The 23,289-nt window shown below is 43.1% G+C and overlaps 1 protein-coding gene across 2 annotated transcripts in view; it reads left to right on the top strand.

The window, feature by feature from the left end:
* Window positions 1–872: 872 nt before the first annotated feature.
* The window catches only part of LOC142968377 (plakophilin-4-like), a 52,556-nt gene continuing 30,139 nt past the window's right edge, over window positions 873–23,289 (top strand). Inside the window, exons 1-3 of one of the 2 annotated variants that reach the window (XM_076108219.1) lie at window positions 873–1,180; window positions 16,601–16,716; window positions 21,565–21,599. In XM_076108219.1, coding sequence (XP_075964334.1) covers window positions 932–1,180; window positions 16,601–16,716; window positions 21,565–21,599 — 400 coding nt within the window. In that variant the 5' untranslated portion in view covers window positions 873–931. Of the gene's footprint in view, window positions 1,181–2,125; window positions 2,413–16,600; window positions 16,717–21,564; window positions 21,600–23,289 lie in introns of those variants that run through there. The other variant, XM_076108229.1, reaches the window with a different exon arrangement.

Here is a 23,289-nt window from a genome sequence, read left to right as displayed (position 1 = left end):
TTTCGCAGCTACTTTTCCTCTCCATATTCACATGTGGCGTTTCTGTATCACGGTGACTGCGTGCTGTGTGGTTTAGCGAAGTACAGCATGTAGATGAAGATGTACGTGGAGTGGGCTGGGGGTGGAGTCTGTCTTTATGTTTGTATCTTGGAGATGACAGTGGCAGTGGATCTCTACGGCAGTAAAAGTCATAGTAAAATCCCTGTTTCCCTAAAGTCACATACCTCCTGTGTTATTAGACTCCTTGCTTGTGTCTGCTGCCGCAGCCCTGAGCTATGAGGCAGCCGTCGCAGCCCTTTTCGCTGCCCTGTCTGGCTCAACAGGCTCCTTCTAGTATGCATCCACCTTGAGCAGCGTTCCCTTGACACTCTCTCTGTCAACAGATATAATGAGACCATAACTATTCGCTCTGCTTTCTTATTTCAATCTCGGACAAGAGGCCAGAGAGAGCAAAGGAGACAGGGAACACCTTATCTCTTCCGTCGGGGCTGCTGACTTTTTTTTTCTTCTGTTTTTCAAAAGCCAGCCCTCGCTCATCTTCTTCTACCTCTCCACTGCATCTTATATACGCAAACATGTATTGTATTCACCTCTGCGCACACTCGCTTGGTATTTCAGGGCAGCTTCTGCATTGCTAAGATTTAAATTTCTGTTGTATTCTTAACGTGAGAGTGTGTTACATACACACTGGTCATCATTTAAAGTTGTGTGTAGCCTTAGTCCATGTGGCATTGATTTGCACTGTCACAGACGTGAAACACGGACAGCCCTTTTTGTCTTTGGTCCATATGGCGTGTGCGGGTGTGTGTTTGTGTATTACTGGTCGTGGTGTGTGACCATTGATTGTCACTTCCCAGCATTACTCGCCTCTGTGTATCGAGGAGTGGTTGACTCAAGTGTGTATTTGTGAGTGGAGCGTGTTTGCACACACATGCACACAGTTTGGTATGTGTGTACAAGATTGTGCTGCTTTTTTTTTTCAGACCAGATCATGTTGTGTGTGTGTGTGTGTGTGTGTGTGTATGTGTGTGTGTTTGTCCTCACAGGAGGAATGCCAGCTCCTGAGCAGAGCCCAGTGACGGAGGAGGGGCTTCTGCTGACCATCTGCAACAGTTCAACTGGCCGCAACATGGAGGCAGACAACACCGCCAACAACATCCTGGCCTCCGTCAAAGAACAGGTAGTGTGTTTCTTCCGTTCACACCCTGCTAAGAGCCCTCTGATTCATGTCTCATCTCTCATAGCACTGTACAGTGACATTTATTGAACGCAAAGTTGTCTGGTGACTCACACCCATTGTGTTCAGAAGAAATCCACCGGGTCGAAGTATGTGGACTTTCTTTTTTCCTCCTGTCGCAGTTGTGCCACACACCCTGTTGTCACTGTAATCATACAACTTTTATTAGGAAGTAGAAAGTTGTCATTTCTCTGCGTGCGGGATGATTTATGTTTAGAGCAGAACTGTGGTTGGATCGGACTTTTGTTTACTTTGTTGCCTTGAAGTGGAATAAGTTTGACTGGGAGCTTTAGGTTGTTTAGTGGCTGCAGTCGTGGCCTGGCTTGCGTCAATGGACAACCAGGAAGATCGTCCCGAGCAGGGTTTGTGAGCCTGTGGTGGGACATGCCCTCTGACTCACTCCCTCTCTATGATTCATCCACACTACCTTCTGTTAAACACACACACATGCACACACTCCTCTGCTCTGGCTTCGTTCCAGTCCTCCATATTCCTGAGAATTCAGCACAGGGCAAACTGGGTTCAAGAGATTTAGTCTATTATTAATTATGATAATTTCCCCCTGGGACATCTCGCATACCTCTTTACCCCCCCCAGAATGACACTTAAGTTGAGTTAAGTTTGATAATATATACCAGAGAAGGCAATTCATTAATTTCAAATAGCCCACGGACGTCCCATTTAGGCTTGCAGCAGGAAAGCGGGTGTTGTTTACATGAGTAGGGAAGGAAGGAAGGAAGGAAGGAAGGAAGGAAAGAAAGAAAGAGGGAGTACCTGTCGATGTCACTTCCTTCCCTAGAGTATTCCTCAGCGGCTCTTCCGGTTAGTGCAGATATCCCTGCAGGCAAGCAGGAAGAGCGAGTAGCCTGCTTGAGCTGTTGCTTTTAGAGGGACTGGCTGGAAACATGCAGTCAGGACTGTAAAAAGATTGTTCTCCTCCGTATTTAACAGAGTTGGAGAGGCAAATCAGAGGGTGAGTGAGAGTGTAAAGATGGAGGTCAGAGACTAGGCTCGTGTGAGTTTGTTTTTTTCCTTCCCTCTGTGCTTTCGCGTGAGGTTGTCCTGTGATTGTTGAGAGAAAGACCTTCGAGGGATCCGGCTGTCGATGTAAACATGCAAGTCTGCTGCGCTGTAGCTGTGGTCACGGGCTGGGGCTTAGCATGACTGGGTGTTTGGTAAGTGTTGACTCTATCGCCCTACTATCTTTCGTTTTTTCCCCCTTTTTCTGCCTTTCTTATTGGGTGATTTCCCTCCCTCCTCTTGTCTTCTTCACTCCTTGCCTTACTCCTCTTTTTCTTCGTCTCTCTTTCCAAACTTCTGTTTCTGTCACTGCTGTAGTTGCAGCTGCACAGGCTTTGCCAAGATGCCCAAACAAGGACAGATTCACCAACATATTGTGACTGCATTCTCCTGTTGTGTTCATATCCGTGGACTTAAGTCTTCTCTCTGTACTACTACTACTAACACGTCTTTTTGCCATTAATCTGAGGATTTGGTCCTGTCGTGCAGCAGTTGCTGGTTATTGGAGTCCTGTCTTTGCTCTGTCTTTAAAAGCACTGATCCACCATCAGGATGACACATCCATAATGGTTTATTACAGACCCCATTTAAGTGTTTAAATGTCAATGTTTTTCTTGCTGCACTGCACAACTTGCTTTGAAGCTCAAACTGTATTGTAATTTCAAATGAACTGTACAAATTTCCCCTTTTCAGTATTTATTATCTTTATTCAAATTTAATTTAACCAAAGGGGGTTGTTTCAAGGATTATCTGAGACCTAGTTTTTGTTATCTGTTTCATCTTTAGTGTAATTGAAGCAGTGGGAGGCGGCGGCACTCGTTCAGACAGTCTTTTGTGTGGATTCAGCAACCACAAGGTCCCTTGTGTGTCTTGTCAGATGTAGTTTACTTTTTTAGTTTTTTATTATTACATAAAACCACAGATGTCTTATTATATTTATTGGAATATTTAAGAATATTTAGTTTATTATAAATTGCAGCAGGAAACATAAAATCTGATTTAAAAAATATGTTATTTCTTATTTCTTTGACTCGTCTATAAAAAGTGGTACCGTTTTGCGAAACTCTGTTGTCAAAGAAATGACTCTGAATGAATTTCAATTATGATTTTAATTTCATCCTTCCAGTGTGATGTATTGCCAAAGAACAATGAAGCTGTTCTGGAGGCTCGTGGTAGCAAAGCACCTTATCTGTCACCGATCTGTGCATCTGTAAAGAGCTGACAGTGACAGACTCGTGTTGTTAGCCATAAATTAGCGACTCAGTTGACATCTCAACTAACATTTTCCCGTGTTAAAATGCTGCTGGAAATATCCAAACTGCAAGTCGAGTGTGTATGAATGATACAAGCAATGAGGTTAAGCTGTAAAATTAAGATCTCCAAGATTTCCAAGGTGTGATTTATGGAGAGCATGAAAAGCTCGTCGATGACTAATGACGATGTGGACTGTCTTTAATTAGAATAGAATACCCGACATCGAATCGGTCTCACGATGACAGGGAGACGCATGAGGACAGGATTTTCCGTGTTTTGTACATTTAAATTTAATCAGTTTAAGCTCTTCTCCTTCAGTTATTGAAGACTTTTGGGAAAGTGCTGACTAATAAAGCAAATCGGGGAGCCTAATAATAGTGTTTTCTTTACATGTCTGCGTCTAGTATTACGGTAAAATATTCAACCTCCACTGGTAGACACATTGTGTTATTACAAGTTGTTAGTGTACCGTTTATTATTTTAATAATAAATAACAATTCTTTGAATTTATATCTATTTATATTCTATTCATTTATTTGTAATATTTTGTTTTACTAAAGCAATGTTAAAGTCAAGCCTGATGTCGCCTTACACACAAAACAAACTGACCTCAGTCACTTCCACACAGTGACGCAAACAGCTTATTAATTAAACACTGGTATCGGATCGGCCGATGACTGAAGCCCAGGTATCAGTATCCAGATTGAAAAAGTCGGATCAGTGCATCCCTACTGATGTGTGCCATTACCTCCATATTTAAACGATTATCACGTCGAACAACACATCATGTGAACTAGTTTATTTGGAGCATAACCTGGCCCTTAATGTCGGAATCAGCTGGAGAACTGTTCAAGCTGGATACAACTGCATCTTATAGTAATATTTCTCGTTTGACGAATAAAATGCTTGACCGCGTTTTTGTCTGAGCCAACACTGTGTGTGTTTACATGCATATAAAAATGCCACGTCATGGCCCGATTAGGGGTGCTCTCTGCGGTGATTTAATATTCGGCGTGAAGAACGCACGTTTACAATGTCAAATTCTTTTACATTTGACATTTTCTTTCCTGCCTGGTTGAAGTACTTTGCAACAGCAGGACACCGAACAATTTGCAGTTGAAATGAACAAAAGGTCATAGATAGATGTTGACAGGTATGAAATGTAGTAAAAAGTTGAACGTGTGGAAGGGCCCTAGAATGTTTCTTCCAGACCGATCTGCAAGATAAATGGCTTGAAATACGTCTTTGTATGTTTCTACCCAAACAATATGCTTTCGAGTGAGTTCTTTTTTCAAACCTCATTCGGTAACTCCCGCTGGGAAGCGCCTTCGGGTGTGACCAATCATGGAAGGAAGCGCCAATGTCAGCAAATGTATCAAGGCTGAGATATACTGAAACAAAAACAAACTTAAAGCCAGGTTTTTTTTAGAATCGCTACCTTCAAATGTTCAACGCATGTAAGTCTCTTTTCTTTCTCACAAAGAATAGGAACGTTTGACTTCCCTCATGGGCAAGAGCTATCGGCTACAAAGGAAACACGTTATTATTGCTAGAGAATGATTATGTGTTAAAGCATTTCTGGCACTGCCATTCAGGTGTTCTTATGCTCGAATTTAAATGCACATAAAGTAGTGTAGATGAAACCTTTTAGAGGCTGTAGATGTAGTTGGCTCCCACTGATCAGGCATCAGTGAGTGTGAGGTTAGCCCTTTAATAAAGAGCATGTCAGTGATCACTCTGCCCTCATCTCCGCTACCTACCGCGTCTCCCAGGAGAGGAGTAGCTGCGTCAAATTTGATTTCATCCTCGCCAAGCACTCCTTAATGTACACACACACATCTTCAGTGGCTTCTCAGTATTCCTATTTTGATTATGTTGGTGTTGCAGCATCAATAGGCTGGGGAAGCTGAAAGAGTGGGAGGGATGGTAGGTGATGACAAGAGAGTAAACCTCGCTCTGTGTAGTTGGCATAGGGCTATTAATGTAAGCCTTGAAATGTCAAGGCTTTTTGCAGCAATGCTGCACCTTTGCAGCCCGTAAAGGACTCAACATATGAAGCAGCATCCCTCAGCAACTTTCTGTGCTAATGTCAGAGATGAACAGTTTGTACCTTGATGGAAACAGCTGGCTAATGTCCATTATGTCCACCACAGACAGGTGTCATCCAGAGCGATGAAAGAGGTTTTGTTTTTGTTGTCGACATTCATCAGCCGCACACTTGCCACATTTTGTAGTGAGTGTAGTGACTTCTGTGTTTCTGTTAAAAAGGCTCTTATTTGGCAAGTACCTTTTTAAAAGTGTTTACAGCCGGCGTAGGCAACATTAGCCACCACTGGCTAAACCAATAGCACACTAGCAATAAAGCCGTTTGCAGTTTGTGCCCTATTGTTCATGGTAGTTGGATTGATTGATTTTATTCCCAACCTGCATTACGCTAAGACCCGCCCTGCTCTGTTTCTGATTGGCTCGTATTTATCGTCTGTTTCGCAAAATGTGTTAAGTTTATTGCTGATGAACAAGATTGGTGGAAAGTTGGTGATTTCAACTCCGATGTGGATGTTTTTATATATCGTGCTCTCACATATACGTAATTACTATGTCCGAAATATGGAGACAAATGTTTTTATTTTTCATTTTATTTTTTTTAAATGTTGCTATACACGTTGCCTATAAAGATGTAATACAATCACAGATCCATTGGACATTTAAGTTCTGATTTGATGTCATAATCAAACTTAATCGTAACCGTAATGTTGATATTGCACACTGAGCAACAAGAACATTTTAAAATGGCCCCTTGTTTACAGCTATAAGAGTTGCAGACAGAGGCAGAGATTTATCCTCAAACGCAAGTCTGGTGTCAAATTAGTCCTCGCGATCCTAAGCGCTGATGAGCAGATCATTTTCTAGAATCAAGATTGTGGTTTCTTACCCGTGTAAAGCGCTGTGTTTCGTTGTGTGCTCCTCTTCCTCCCCCATCATGGGGCTTTGCCCTCAGAGTAATGCTGTCATTAGCTGTGCCTGGACATGACTACATGCACCACACTACTGGCAAAAAGGGGCCTCTTAGGCGTTGCCGCACTATGGCGTTTCAACACAGCGCCTTCCAGAAAACACCACAGTGGAATTTTCCCACTTTGTTGGAGGACCCGTTCCACATGAAAAATCTGTCTGCCTCCAGCTTCTCCCCGGCAAACTGGAGCTATACACTCTGTGACCCCGTTTTCCTCCGAATCAGGCACAGGCGCACACATATGGACTCGTCGCAAAGCCAATGAGCTGACCTTGCTTTGAGAGCTACAACTCCAGCACCCTCTTCTTCAAGGCTTGATGAGCTGGCTGAAATATTACCCTCTTGTGATACCAGTGCAAGTCTCCATAACGTTTTTTTAATGAAGCCAAAGTCATCTTTGTCTAAGTGACCCCAGCTTAAGGACTTAACAGGCGGGTCGTGGGCAAAGCTTCAAGGCAGTGCTTTTTCCCATTTATGCAATTCCATGCCATGAGCACAGCAGAAAGGTTGAATTCTCTCTGCAGGCGATAGTGTCTCTTCCACCTCCATAGCAGAAATAAGGACTCTAATTACAATCGACTAGTGATTTTCTCCACTCCTCGGGGCCTTATCTGCCTTCCTCTCCCTAGCGCTGCCTCTGTGACACAGGCAAGGAGAAATCTAAAGGCATAAGCATTCTGGCCTTGATTATAGTCATAAAAATGGAAGCCGGGCTCCGAGCAATTACCCCACGGGGGAGCAGAACAAGTACGAGAGAGAGAGAAAGAGAGAGACCGATCGAGAGGGGAGGGATACAGGTGAAGGATAGTGCTCGGGTATACAGAGGAAAGACAAAACGCTCCGATACAGAGGGAGGGAGCAGAGGGTGGTGAGTGAATGGAAGAGGACAAAAGAGAGCGTGAGCGTGATGGAGAGCGGCAGAGTCAGAGAGGCTGTCACCTGTGAATGGTGCTCTGAAGCGCTGTGGCAGGAGGCTGTCAATGCAGCGGAAAACAGAAAGGAAAGGAAGCGAGGAAGAGGAGATAAATGTGACATGGTGTCAAAGGAGCGCATCTGTGTGCAGCCTGGGCCCGGCACACTGCTGTCGGTTTGATCTCCCCCCCCCCCCCCCCCAAGCTAGCCTGTTAATACTCATCACCGTCACTGTCATCAGCATCATCGTTATCACTATAATCATTGCCACAGTCAACAGCGCACACGGAGGGACCCGGTCACCGGGGAGCAGGAGTTGTGCTCGGGAAGTTGGAAGCACCGTGTAAGATGCTGCTGGGGCCGCCCTTGGAACGGCACGCGGTCCAAGTTTTAGGAACTCCACCGGGTGAATCACCAATGAGCTTTTTACGGCTCTGTTTCGTCCTCTGCCCAAACATCTCTCGGATGAGTTTCTCTAAATGATCTTGAGGTAATCGCACGAGTCACTGCAGTCTTTGTTCACTACAGAAACCGCCGGATTGACAGCCCCTGGATTGCTTACTCTCCTCATCTTTGCCCAGAGCAATGTTCTTTTGTGTCTTGTGACACAACGCTGTTGATCTCTCAGTGGAATTGTTTGTTCACGGGTCTGCGTGAATTGCACTGGCTGTGTGATTGCACTGCCGCAGCATTTTGGGTTTTTTTGTTCCAGCGGAGGAGATACAGATTGCCTTTTTTTTTTGTGAGTTACTCTTATTTACTATCTGCCACTATGCCTTGGCATTACTATCAGCAGCGTCACCTACGAGCTTTTGTTGAGGTTCAACAGCTTTGTAGTTGACTTTTGTAATTTGCAGCTGTAAGTCCTGTTTTTGAATTCAGTCTTTGACACTTGTGCTAACAGCACCAATGACAAGATGATGCTGTTAGATTAGAAAACATCGCTTTCACACACAATAATCAGGTGCCACGTGCACTTGAAGCCAGGTTTATTATAGAAGTCAAGGTTTTTGAAAGGAGAAATTGTGTCCACCGATTCACAGAAAAATTGCTAATTGGTTCCACTAGTAATGCTGCATAAATTGTCTTTTAAGGTGTAATTATGTCTGGCTTTGAATGCTAATGAGGCAGAAATGCAAAGGCGTTTACTGTGAAGATTTAAGTGTGAGGGGGAAGAACACCCACCAGCCTTTGCATTGAGCCCTATTTCCAACATGTTCCTTTTTCGCCTAAACCACCTGTACCAGTCACACCTCGCTTACAGGGGCCACAAACAAATCGTTCAAAGATTTACTTTAGTTCACTCATACACATTTTAAGATTGTCGTTGGATCTGTTGGGAACTGACATGATGTTTCTTTTTTTGCGCTCGCCCCCTCGCACACAGTCTCTCTTTGTTATTGACGGTCTTTCTTTCGTTGTCAATCTCCGGCAAGTGCTGGCTGCAGTACTTGCTAATGCCGATGACAGCTCCTTTTATTCAGCATTCACCACACAAATGACAGTTTCTATAATGGCATTTGATTATCAAGCCAAATTGTAATTTCCTTTTCATGCTCAAATATATGGGGTCTTATACTCCTCCGTGTCAGCAGCAATGTTTTATCTCAAATGCCGCCAACATGAAATTATTTTTGGAGTGATGAGGTCTGGTGAACAATGTTTTTAGTCGGTGCGTTTTTTTTTTTTTAATAGAGTGCAACAACTAACATTCTTAAAGATATAGTAAAAATGAACAAAGAAATTTCCAGCCACGGATCAATGGATTACACTGTATTTTGGTAAACACAGAATCATAAGCAGCTAAAGTGTACCGGTACAACATGGAGGTCATCACGGAGTGAATCATTATTGGACATGGGAAGCCAGCAGTAAATCAATTTTCTAACAGTATTCATCCTGCTTTTACCTTGAATTCCATGTCTGTATACAACTGCCGTATGCCAATTTCCTCTCGATAGAAAAAAAAAATAATTTTAGCTGCTGCTCGACAAATTCCCTGCTATAAATGCTTGCAATGCCGCATTAGAAATCCTGGCAGAAATGATGTTCTATTGTAAACTTGCTTTTCCATTATCTGAGAGTGAATGATGATTTGCATTTCTGTTTTTTTTTGTGGCCTCTTGTCACATTATCAGCTTATACAGTACAAAAAGCTCTGGTGCAGCTGTGGGTGCGAAAGCAATTTTCTCCCTTGGATTCACCTATAGCTGCCGTACACTCTCTTACCTCAGCAAGCCACTTTACAGTATTTATTAAATGTCTTTCTATCCAGTGTGGTTATTATAATTCTGCTGTGGTGGCATGACGCTGCAGCCAGTTTCCTCAAACCTTTAGTATTGTAACAAGGTGACTTTGTGGCAGTTTTTGTAAGTAATTGCACTGCGTGGTTCCTTCAGGTCTGGTCACACAGCCTCTTCTGAGGCCAGTTCTTTTTTTTTTTTTTGCTCACACCTCAGGCCTGCTTTTCTGTCCCTGCTGCTGCAGAAAATCCTTTAACCTCTGTTGTCATTCTCCCACTGCGCGACAGCGTCGGGCTCTCGTCGGGAATGGGTCTGCCACACTGCAGTGAGGATGAAGAGCTGTCAAGCCTCATTGCCACTTAATGAGCAAACATATTTCTGGTAGATTCTCATCTTTGGTTAAAAGGGAAAAAAAGCCATCTGCACCAGTTATGCAAAATGGATCTGAACATCACAAATGAACATGCAAGCCCATATCTTTCCAGGCCCAATTCACAGCACCACCGAAACACACTTTGCAACAGATTCACATGGGCGGCGCTCAGGCTAACGAGAACTATTAAGGATAAGATCTCAAGTCTTAATTAATAGAGGGATTTGGGCTCTCACTACCAAGGATTAGGCAGCAATTGCTCTGATGTATTGCTCACAATTATTATTCTGTCACATAAAGGAAGGAGCCGAGTTACCGAGCATAATTTCACACATCGCTAGCACAGCATTATATTATCCTAATTTATCATATGTGGCATGTATGATGTTGTAGGTTTCTTGTTTTGCATACAGGAGGTGAAATGATGCATCTGTTCGGTAACTAGGTCGTATGCATGGTGAATCTCGCATGACATGGACATGCATTCCTGTCCAGACATTGACCGTAAGAGAGGTGGCATCACAAATCTAGGTAAATGTTTTGTGAATTATTTGGATAAATGTAAATTATAACTTTGCAACCACGCTAGCTACAAATACACATCGTGTTACATCTGTTTTGGACGTACAAATATATAGCCGTAAGCGAGTGGAGCGATTTTGGGACACGGTGTGGGTGTTAAACTCTTTTGCCCGCCATAAATTCATGTTGCCCATGCTGACTGTGTGCTGTATGCGAAGGAACTACCAACATTTAGCAGCCAGCTTTCAAATCAAAAATATTTGATGCAATAACTTTTTATTCTGCAAGGTTGTAGCAGAATGACATTCCTATATCATAATATTTCATTTTGACTTAACAGAGAAACATCTGGCATAATCAATCTTTACATTCATGCACCCAAACCTGCCCAACAAAGCATTAGATATGCATTAAAATGTATTCAATAATGTATTCAAAGTTCCCCAGAATAGAAAGTTGTAAGCAGAAAAACACGGTATAAAGCAGGGTACGGTGCATTGCTGACGCATGTTCCATTTTCTGTGGTTGTCCAATTGAATGAATTTAGGAGGAAGTGACGCAACGATTAATGATTATATGGTTGTATTCTTGATTGCTAGTTTATGCCAAGGTACCGTCTTTCTCTGGTGAATTCAAGTATACTGTCAACAAGGCGATATATTACCATTTACTACGTCGTCGTTCTGGAGACAGCCCTGGAAGGAGGCATTCGTTTTTTTAGGTTGTTTTATTATTTGTGTACAATTTCACACAAATTGTACACTGCATATACAATATTTCAGTTATTGATTAAAAATCAATCCACGATGGTGTAGTGGGGCTGTTTGTGTATGTTATGTCGATATAGCTGTATGACATTTGGGGGTTTATGTGTGCGTAAGCTCCCTCGCTTATCTATGCTGCACGGGCGTTCATGTGCTGAACCAGCAGCGGGCAGAAGCCACTTCAGGCATTTCAGATGGGTCTTGTACTGTCAGCATCCATAAAGATGACAAGGGAGCCTGTATATTGGTAGCGGGGGTCTGCTGCCATGTGTCATCTGTTTCTTTAGGGCCCATCTGAGGACACAAGGGGGACAGGATCTGATTCAGCTCTGGGACTAAAGGCAGACCAGCAGGCCCAACAGGCTCATTGTAATGTCGAATAAAAGCGTTGGAAGCCTTGTTGGTACAGAAAGGCCGGCCACCCATTGTTTCTGTCCTCCCTCTTCACGCCTGGTACCGACCAAGGCTGCGCCCCCACTCGTTAAATAAGCATAGGCCTTGCTTAACGACCATTACCACTGTGCTCAGTCTGACTCGGTGGACTGTTACGGTGAATAGATGTGTCCTATTCTGTGCTGGGGCCAAGCATGGAATGAATTACACAGAGTAGAGAGTACTCCTTCTCCATGGCTAATATGAGCCCCACTTAGGAGTGTGATCCTTGTCCCCGTTCCATCAGACCAGGGTCCACTTTGGCACACAGCCTTTGTGCTATCACAATCTAATTATGGATATTAGCTAAATCTATTATAGATGTATCCTTGTTCATAATAGTCTTAATGAGTCGTTGGCAATAAGGAAAGTCTATTGAAATGTGTGTGAGAGAATCCAAGCTTTGGAACATTTGTCTTTTGCTCAGGAAAGCCTGAGGATGGGATAGTAAAGAGGCATGGCGGCAATCCTCCATGCCGTCTGAGAGGCCAGTGAACTGTTTCATGGTTGGCTGTAGGATTAGAACGAGGAGGCCACCTGACCTTTTGCCATTCTCCAGCTTCTGAAAAGGGCTCCAAGTTTAATGAAAACAACTAAATGAATATACATAACGGTATATAACAAAAACCAATACAGCACACAGTGATTCTACAACTGATACCGGCTGAAACCAATTTATGAAGCGATAGAAAAGACCTGGAGGACAGAGCTCCACGCAGGAAGCTTTGGACTTCCTCCATGCACCTCCAGAGTAAGAACACAGCAGGGTTGGGCCGGGCATACGGGCAAGATGCCCGACCGCTATAGCCTGGGAGCAGCTTTGAATATCACGAGTGACAGAGACTTATTCTGCCTTACGGCTGCAACAGATGCCTCTTTCGGCTGCGCTCGATCAATATCGCAGAACGTCTAATCAGCCGGGTTGAAGGCCCGGCCACTCTTTTTGTGTGAAGTATCAAGAAAGGCAGAGCTGTTTATTTCTCTTGTGGCTCGCATGTGCAACTGTGTAATGAGAAGTGCCGCATAAGATGAAGCTGCCGGACTTGACGAGGTGACGCGCTGCCAAACAAAACAATTGGATTATGAGCTTAAAAGAGGGAAGGCACAGAAATGGTGGGCCAAGAATAGTGACATTTGCAGGAGCAGGAAATCCCCGTCTTCATTTAGAGAGTGTTTACTGTCTTTTCTTTTCCCATAAGCGTCTGCTACGTATTCATACATGACTCGCATACAGTAACTATAACCTTTACACATGAAGGATTCATTTAATCTTTTAGTTGTATGTATGGGTGTGTGTGTGAGGATGAGTGGAAATCCATATTTATGATCATTTGTATTTATACTGTATTTGTCTCATTTGCACTCTTCTACAATGGCCCAGTGCTCCCAGACTGACATATCTAGTGGGAGTAAACTGTAGTCAAATATTCGGATGTTAAAATATTCTCTCTGTCCTTGCTGTTTTCTGTGCGTGTGTCCATATGGATTACAGCCCTCTCTTGTCACTTCCACCATATGTTCTCTCTCTTGCACATTGGTGGCAGAATCACACACTGGAGCAATTCCAGATTTGTATCAAGTAGACTGTTTTTGAGTCATCTCTCTCTCTCTCTCTCTCTCTCTCTGTCTCTCTCTCTCTGTCTGTGTCTCTGTCTCTGTCTCTCTCTGTCTCTGTCTCTGTCTGTGTCTCTGTCTCTCTGTCTCTCTCTGGCTCAGTCTCTTCTCACTACTATTCAGTGTCATCTCTCTCTCTCTCTTATACATTGAAGGTGAAGCATTAAGTCCTATTCCTTGTTTGCACCGTAAAGTCATCTTATTACCACAGCACTGTAAATGCACACAAGATACAGGCGTCTTTGTGTGTGTGCGCGTGTGTGCAGAAATGGTGTCTCAATCATTTAAATCTTTTGACCGTCTCTTGTGGGAAACAGTCCTCCGACTAGCACTGCCCCATTGTGCATCGCTTAGTAGGACTCAGCAAGAACAGTCCACGTTGTTTGTGAACTCTGAGTGTATTTCTATGAGGAGGAGTGCGTGCCGGACCAAGAGTTCAGAACTCAAGATTTCTTGGTAAAAACAAAAAAACGGCCAATTTCTTAAAATGAATGCTGTGTCAAAAGCAGCCCATGAATTGAATAAGTCCCTCTTCCCTTGACATTCTGCGCATACATATAGAAATACATTTCTGTATTTTGATCACTGAGCCACACAAAAAGTAAGACTGTGAACAAGAATGATTGTTTGGAATGGAAAGTTGAAATTGGCAATTTTCATGGGACTAAATCACTCAGAAGGGGGTTATGTGTCACAAAGAGGATTTATTGGCTCATTTCTTCTTCTAAGTAAATCAGTGTTTTGGCCACTCTATCTCTGTCCTCCTCCTGGAGCTGTGATCTGCACTCTGTTAGCTTGTGGGTGTGTTTTATGTATCAGGGATAAGCAGGCGTCGGGATGATCCCTGCTGTTTCCTCAGGAGTCTGGCCTGTGCTCGGCGATTAAATGATTGGGATAATGATCTCAAAGTGAAAATGTAATTTGCTCAATCATTTTTTAACACACAGAGGAACTACACTGCTTTCTGGAGTGTTTCTCCAATAGTGATAGTTTAAAGGCAAGTACGAATGGTCTTCCCTGGTATAGTTACTTACATATGTGTTCTTTGTAACAGCTAATGCAAGCTTAACATTTCCTGCCGCTGCTTCACATCACAAGCTTTCCACCAGGAACTGCTGCCAAGCTTTTATTGAGAAGCAGCTACAGAAAACTCATTTTATTTGTCATGAAGATAGAGCGGTGCTTTGTTATAGCTGCACTATTGCTCAGTAAAAAAAATTGGTTTTCCAACAAGATGTGGACATATTCTGCACTGCTGTGTCAGTGAGTTGAGTTTGAATATTGCAAAAAGGCGAACGTGACCGGAGGGTAAATCCGCTGGCATGTGAGCTGCAGGCTTTTACTGTGCAAACCAACACACCTCCACCACGTCGTGAAGGTAAACAATAACTTGTTCTGTACCAGGCTGTCCTTTTTAGTAAATGTAATAATAATATGGATGAATGAAGGTCTATCTTATCTCATCTTATTTGCCGAGCAGCACAAGACGTAATCAGGGTTGCTCGTAGCACTGCGCGTGTATCTCAGCGAGATGGAAAAAAAAAAAATGTCATTAAGGAAATAGGACTTAGCAGCTTTCCCTCCCGCATGCTCCCTCTCACTGCAGTTAGGCTTCACATATCTGCAACTGAGGTAGAGGAGAGGAGAGCAGTGGAGGGTAAAAAAAAAAGCAGCAGCATGGGGGGGGGGGGGGGGGGTGAGTAGAGCATGTCTTCAATGTAAAGGAGCATTGAACAGTAGGTGTGGAAAGTAGGCTGGTCTTGGCGTCGTAGAGTGGCCAAACTTCCTCAGAGGTCACAAAAGAAGCTGAGAGTCGATTTGTGTGGGTGTGTGTGTGTGTGAAGGCAGCTGACTGTGAATGTAACTGACCATGGTAATGGCCATTACATGGCACAACTAAAGATAGCGGGGGCGAGGATCCCGCCATCTAGAGTCATGGTGAGTGAGGCCTTTTTGCAAGAAAAACATGAATGTTGGTGCTAGTTTGAATTTTCTCTTTATACTGCCGTGGTAGTGGTATGGGTGAATAAAAAAAAAAGTTGTTTCTACAGCCCCTTTCACACTGGTCAAATAACAGCTAACATCTTAGGCTTTTGTATTTAGTGGGAATGGTTACAGTTGGCATTTATTCTTAGGACAAATGACTCTGCAGTAGTCACAGGTATTAATTGCTATGTGACACATGTTGTAAATAAAATCAACAGGGATTTGAAACAATTACTATAATTCATTAATGTACAAAACATATATAATTGCTATGCTCTCCTCACAGCCACCGGACTCTATTCAGACAACAGAAACAAAATAAAACTCATCAAAACCATCTTTTAGTCTTTCCACTGTTCCAACCATCACAAACTCTGGTTTGGGAATTTGATAGAGTGACTGAATAAACAACAGAAGTAAAAAAAAAAAAAATAGAGGTACGCAGTAACATTTTCACTGCTTCCGGTGCATCCATGCTGTTGAACATGACCCACAAGAAAACAAGAACACAGAAAGGCTTACCAGTACTGCCAGTGGAAATGAGTCTATCGCGTGTTTTCCCGTGTTTAAAACAATCTGCATATACAGTCTAATTTTAGTGGAAAAGGGTAGAAGGTATGCAAATTAGTGCCCGTGTGTGCGTGTGTGTGTGTGTGTGTGTGTGTGTGTATGCAATCATTTTTTCCGTGTACTAAAGCCCCTGTGTGGATCTTATGAGTGTCATGATGCAGTGCTTGGAGCTAGAGAGCTGTGCAAGTAATGGCCTCGCTCGGGCTAGATAATTAGTCAAATGCTGATTTCTACTCGACTCCCATAGGAACAGTGCCACCAAGGCTAAATATCACCCACTGAAGTGGTGCTTATCTCTCTGTGTGGGCTGGGGAAATAGCAGTACCATATAGCCTGTGTGTGTGTGTGTGTTTGAATGTACACGTTCCCTATTTTTTAACCTACTTGGGAGCTAACATTTATATTTGGATTTAGCTTGTTTGAGGTTCCTTAATCTTCTATTTTGTGTCATCATTAACCTACATGCCATGATGGAGCACAACGCTGTAGGAGCTAGCTGTCAAACTGTCAACCTGCCTCCCTCGTATTGACTTCACATTTGTCATTTCGAAGTACGCAAAGCTCTCTCTGATGAGAATGTCCCTTGTCTTTTGTGTGTGTGTGTGTGTGTGTGTGTGTGGGTGCGTGTGTGGGTGTGTGTGTGTGTGTATGTATGCGCAGGAGCTCCAGTTTGAGCGGCTAACCAGGGAGCTAGAAGTGGAAAGGCAGATTGTGGCCAATCAGCTGGAAAGATGCAGACTCGGGGCCGAGTCGCCAGGCACTGGTAGCAGCAGCAGGTAATGAGAAGATGCACTCACGCACACACACACACACACACACACACAGAGCAACAATCCAACACATGGCGTTTTCATCCTTCACAGCAGTGACCATATTCCATAGTGTAACCTTATGGCATAGTGATAGAGCATCCCAGTTTGCTCAAATATGATTGGACTGTAAATCTGAAAATGTGCCCCTCCTGTCCTGTTATTTAGAAACAGACAGGATTGCTCCGGTCTTCTCTTGGCTTATCAGGAACACGGTTGTAGCAGTTAGCAATTTAAATCTGCAGGATTTTGTCCTGGCTGATTCACTCAAATCACTTTTATGTTGAGCTGAAATGAAAATGTAAACGGCTGTCTCTGTGGGCGAAATATTAAGCCTATGTTTATCAGTGACAGAATGTGTTTGTGAATGTGCGTGATAGTGGAGTGTCGTTTGCTCGGTGAAGCGCTGCTGGGGAGCTTCTGAGTTTGTTCTGGGAACTCATTCCCATTTCATCAGCTAAGAGACTACCAGGCTTCATCTTCATCACACCTCAGTGACCGCGCATTCTGTCCTGTGGGCTGTGCCTCCGACGTGCCGGGTTCATTTGTACAGCTCGATACCACATACAATATCCCAATGGGCTTCATAGAACTCCTTTTGAAGAAGGGTTGACACCAGCCTTATATTGACACGTGGCGTGAATGTTCAACTCAATTTCATTTGGCAAAGATACAGACGATGAGGAGATACACTGACATTGTACTGCTAATAAAATACTGCAGAATAAAACATCACGGTTGAATATTTACATACAGATAATCTGTAATAATATGTATGTCTGCGTAAAAGTCATAGCAACATGGTTTGAATTGTTGCATGCGTGTTTCATAACTTTCATTCATGCATCACTGGTTTCAGTTGCACTTAATTAAACGATTCATAGGTGGACTGTCTTTCAGGTCTTGTTAAAATGTAATTCCTTAAAGCGGCAAGGGAAATTACAATAGAGGTTAATAGACTGTGGCATTTAAGAGATTGCTTAATGGTCAGATTTGTCAGGCACTGTTAATATTATGGTATTTTATTGTTGCTCTTGCCTATTTCCTTTACGGGTTTTGATGGCACAGCATAGTGCTCTGTTGTGTGGCTATTTTACTAACCTATACGCTGGTCATACGTTTCATTAGAACGTATGTATGATTACATATAACGACGTAAAGGTCAGACTTTGAACTAAACATAGTCTCTCAAGCCATATTTTGATGTGGCCTTGAACACATGTGCTGACTACATGTTTGTACGCCCCTGACCACTGAGGGTTTCTTTGTTGTTTACCGTGGTGATAAGACGCTGGTACACCCCAGTACTTCCAACAGTTAAATAGTGTTTTCCCCCCAATATCCCATCACACTGGATGCTTACTGATATGGAGTATTGTTTCATATGAGAGGAATAGCACTGTAGAAGGCGTTGATTACTTTGGTGACATACTGTTGACAACACAGTTCCTCCGGTCAGCTCAGTTTGGCAGCTTCTTCTTTCTCCCTTGTTCCCTGCTGTATTTATAAAGTATCCACTCTTTTTATAAGTGCCTTACTGTCCGAAGTCTATCTGTAGAACACTGAATACTAATGTCTTTAAGTAATGCTAGCAGAAGCTGTACATGAACCCCAAGGTACCATCCCAGGCAGAATTTGTGCATATTTTTCACAAATGCCAGGTTTGAGCCGCATTCGTTCTCAAATGGACCATGATGCAATATGTGATATATCTGGATACATGACACTTGGCTGTAGTGTAATGGCTCTCTGTGATCTCTTCTGGCTTTTTAATAATAAGCCCTGCGCCCTTACACGATGCGTTCTTGTACTCCAGCCTGCATACCTACAAAAGCACCCACCTATCACCAGCAGATTGCAGTACTCGGGACTAAGAGTGTCAATTTCCCCTTTCTTCATTTTTAGAGAGATGCCGGTATGGAGCAGCTTCTAGTGCTGCCAAAAAAGGTCTGAACAACAGCTCTCTGAAAATATACACATCCAGGCTAGTTACTTTCATTTCCTCTTACGGGAGTTCTGTGTTTTTAGACCCCAGGTTTAGTGTATACAACAACCACGCCAGTGATCATATTTGGAGATATAAGCGACACATTTGCTTTCCGGTGGTTGTCCCGTAATCGCTCATGAGATTTAACAAACTGAGTGGCAGCTCAAGATACATTTTAGAATAAAAGCTAGAGAACTAGGCAATCTTTCTTTGCGATATATAATGACTGCTTCTATTATAAAAGGGTTCCTTTTGTGTGCCAGTCACAATGAAAATTAGCAGCCCAATTTGTTTTGTGAAGCATTTACCTCATTGTCAGCGACAGGTTTAACATTTAGCCTGCCAAAAGAAAAATAAGACAGCAATAACTTCTACATTAGTCGGTGGACTAAACAAGCCAAATACCAGTAAATATAGAACATTGATTTGAACTCTCGTGAGAAGGCAATTGTCTCCCAAAACGTTTAGTTCCTGGAACTGTTCAGTCAAAAAAGGGGGCTCTGGTTATCAGTTAAGTGATTTGAGGCTGCAGCTGTTTTGCAACATTTGGTTTGACGGTGCTGATAGCGGCTTGACTGTTGTTGATGAGCAGACTGTTTTCCCTCACCGTGCCGGTGTGCTCAAGGGATTTTTCTTCATGTTTTTTTTGTTGTAGCAGAAAAAAAAATCATTCCTGCTCCTTTTTTTCAGTAAAATTGTGGACGCAACCCCAAAAAGTAATAAGTGGTTAAGTACTTTCCTTTGCAAGTTTATTTATATCGCACATTTCAACAACAAGGCAATTCAAAGTGCTTCACATAAAACCATTAAAAGCATCAAAACATACGGCAAAAGAAAAGGAGATTTAAAAACAATTAAGAACATTGAAACATTAAACACAGTCATTAAAACACTAAATACAGTAGTAAAATGCAGATATTGATTAATATCCTTGAATCTGGTTCAATTAAAGGCATGCAGCAAACAGAAAGGTCTTCAATCTTGATTTAAAGGAGCTCAAGGGTCTCAAGAGAAAACACGCAACACCATTGTCGCACCTTTTTTAATTTAAAGACAGACATGGAAGGACAATTAAAATGTCACTGGACATCTGTGTGTGAATGGAGATTAGCCTTTGACCATTGAGTTCACACTGCTTGGCTCAATAAGCTCAGCGGGACGTCTGCAGAGGCGATGGTGCACTTAAAGGGTTGTAATGGGAGTCATTACATTTCACGACACCTCCGGAGTTGGCCGCTCCCTTCATTTCTACAAGCATACAGGGTGCGGTCATCAAACTTCACCTCTAGCAAAACTACTAAAAGATGCAACCTCCACCCGGCCAAAGGGGTTGATGGGAAATAAAGTGTCCTGTCAGGTTTAGGCCCGTAGTTTATCGGCAGTTTATCGGCAGTTTTACGACCTCTTTACGCTGCCTTCATCCAGCCAGCTGGTCGACATGCAGCGCGCGTGTGGTGCATCGTCACCATGGTCACCATTCCTCCACTTCATCTGCCATGGTTCAGTGGAGCACGGCTCACCCAACTTCCTCTCTTTTAATTGCCTACGTGCTCATTAAAAGTCGGAGAGCCGTGCTTCTTAAAGCTCACCTTAGATGGGGAAAAAATAGCAACATCAGGTAACGACCAGAAAGTATATAGTCAGATTTATGCACAATCCTTGGGCCTAGCATTGCGATGGTATCAGCGGATGAAATACAATGCTTAACTATTAATCAAAATATTCTTTGCAGGTTTCCAGCGGGACTCTGTTTAGCCCCTTGCGTCTATAAATTCAGCAATGCAGTTGCCAAAGCGGGCCTGTTTTCTCTCTTCCTCTCATAGCCTGCTCTACTATTGGGTGGAAGAGGAAACTTCCAGCACTAGTGGGTTCACCAGTAAAACTCCAGCTAACGGTTGGACTTTGCGCTTTCCTAATGTCGGGTGTGGATGCCTCAGGCCAAAGGTCCAGGGGATTTTTCGTCACAAAACAAATCTCACATTTCCCAATAGATTGAACGGATTTCGGCCATAGTCTGCTGGGAACTTGGCCTGATGCTTTCCTGCTCTTATCTTGCAATTAAGAATGATCCCTCAGCTACTGACTGAGGCCGATTCATCATCGATCACCCACACACCTCGATCCTATCTGTTTTTGCTGCTTGGTATATCCTCAGTGTTGTGGCCGAGCGCTCGCAGACTGCGATCGCTCTCTGGCTCGACCATTATTCAGCCACGACATCCTCTGGAGACTGAGTATCTCTCTGAATTGCTCTCTGTGCTGGAATATACACTGGCTTGCATGTCAGGGTTACTTTAGGGTGTCAGGATACTGTGGGCTTGTACACTCGGTGTGTGTGATTGTACTGTATGATCACTTCTGATTTCACTTGTCCTTGGGCAGTTTCAGCTCCCATCAGGATGTATCCAATCCCCTGGCCTTTTTTTGGGGGGGGGGGGGGGGGCTTTGTTTATTAAAGCTGCAAGTGGAAGAACAGCTTCCAGTCCCACAGTTTTAGAACATCTCTTATTGCTGATGGCTCCTCGAAACACGAGCTGTCACCAAAGGCCCCTTTTAGGTCTTGATGAACACAGATGACAGGAATGGACTTTACATCTGAGTTGTAAACATTAAATCTGCTCTTAGGCTGCATACTCTGAATCTCCAAGCTGTTTATCTCAAACAGACATTACCATCTCTGACCCTGTTGTTAAAGGCCCAAGGAAAGAAATGCACGAGGCTAAAAAGTGTCTCTTCCAGATGATTTCACACATGTCTTTCACCGTGGTGTCTCTGGTTTTGTGGTGTGCATGTATTCACTGTTCCATCTCCTGTTTTCTCCCATACAGCTCGTCTGAGAAGTCCCTGCCGTGGAAAACTGCAGGTATGTCAACTCAAACACTTAACGATTGGATAGCTGCCCCTCTTCCTAACAAAATCTGTTTTTGCTGTTTACATGCATTCAGATCACATGAAGTGTCCTCTGCACTCACTCATTGGTAACCTGATAGTTACGCATGGTGCAATATTTGTCAAACACTTAATATGGAGCAACAAATCGGTGCTCAGTGTATGTATGAGCAACAGAAACACTTAATATTTCATATCTCACATGTGTATACAACCAGCCAATCTGATCTGTATATTGTATTATTAGCTTTTGTTGTTTTTTACAATACACTTATTTATTATACCTTTACTTTTTGATCGCTTATTGTACCTGTTTTGTTTTGATTTCTACTGATGTTTTATACTTGCTGCCGTGGACATCATTCAATACTAAAATACATAGACTTATTCAGGTGTCCTCTCTAAAGGTTTGAAGCAACCTTCATTAATTCCTGTTCCTGTTCGACCCTGACTACACCAGTCGGTGATCAATAACCACCGTTGGACATGAATACCCATCTGCTTGGCTTGATTCTTGGTTTACTTTATGAGGTCCACACTAAATGATAGTGGATTAGACCGTTCTGTTCAGTATCACACTGATGTAGATAGTAAACAGTGACATATGTGCTATCAGTAGGGCTTAACTGTTCCGCTAAGTGCTTCTGAATTATTTAATATTGGCAGAAAGTGTGTGTATCTTTTTTGTACGGGGTCTGTTAAGGGTGTGTGTTTGTGTGTGTGTGTGTGTAATGCAGTTTAGGCATGTTTTACATTTCCTTAATAATCATAGCTACCATGAGACATTTCAACCAAGCTCACATTAATGGACAGCCTAAGGCCTTTTCTTGTTTTAATATTTATCTAAGCTACGTCTGCCCACTCGCACACAGCACCACAGTCAGTGATGTGGAGCGGAAGGATCTCTGTCAGACCCCTTCGGTCTCTTTAGTGTTTGTTTAGGGATCTTCACCAGAGACCTGATAATGAATTGAATATACTAATGTATTTCATGGCTTATTTATTGCAGAGTGGAACTTAGCAAATTTCGGCAATGGCCATTAATCTTTTATTGTCAATCCTGTCTGCAAAGCCTAAAGGGTTATACTTGTACATATGCACTGGGAATATTAATTCTACACCGTTTTCTCCTTTGCTGCCCATTCCCCATTTCCTCGCTGAATGCTTTTCATTAGGGTTTGAACAGCGCCGGGGACTAATCACAATCACTGTTTTTGCTTCGCATTGATTTCTCATCGTAGTGTAGATGATAAATGACAGTCAGATGTGGCAGTGTACTCTTTCCAATCGAAATTAATTAAAGTGTAAACGTGTGGCACACAGCGTAATGGGCCACGTTTGTCTGTGAGGCCTATTGGCGACGTGAGCCGCCGTGTGTCGCGCCCGCTGTCTGAGAGTTTCGGATAGAATTGTTAGTGTGGAAACGGCCTTTTAGCCGCAGGAAATGTCAATGCAGTCACACCTCGTGTCCACCGAGAGTGGAAAACAGCCCAGAATGAAAGCTTTCTGTCCGTTTCTGTCCCCCGTCTTCTTCTTTCTTCAGCTATTTATTCTCTCAACATGCTGACAGTTTAACATGTCATCATCACACTTGCCAGACTTGAGAACTTAAAAATGGATCCCGAAACCGGAACAGGGGGGAGGGGTATGCCCCCCAGAAAAAG

The sequence above is a fragment of the Anarhichas minor genome, unplaced genomic scaffold, assembly GCF_050575085.1.
Source record: "Anarhichas minor isolate MPS153535 unplaced genomic scaffold, ASM5057508v1 ptg000004l, whole genome shotgun sequence".
Lineage (NCBI taxonomy): Eukaryota > Metazoa > Chordata > Actinopteri > Perciformes > Anarhichadidae > Anarhichas > Anarhichas minor.
This window is presented reverse-complemented; position numbering and strand designations above follow the sequence as displayed.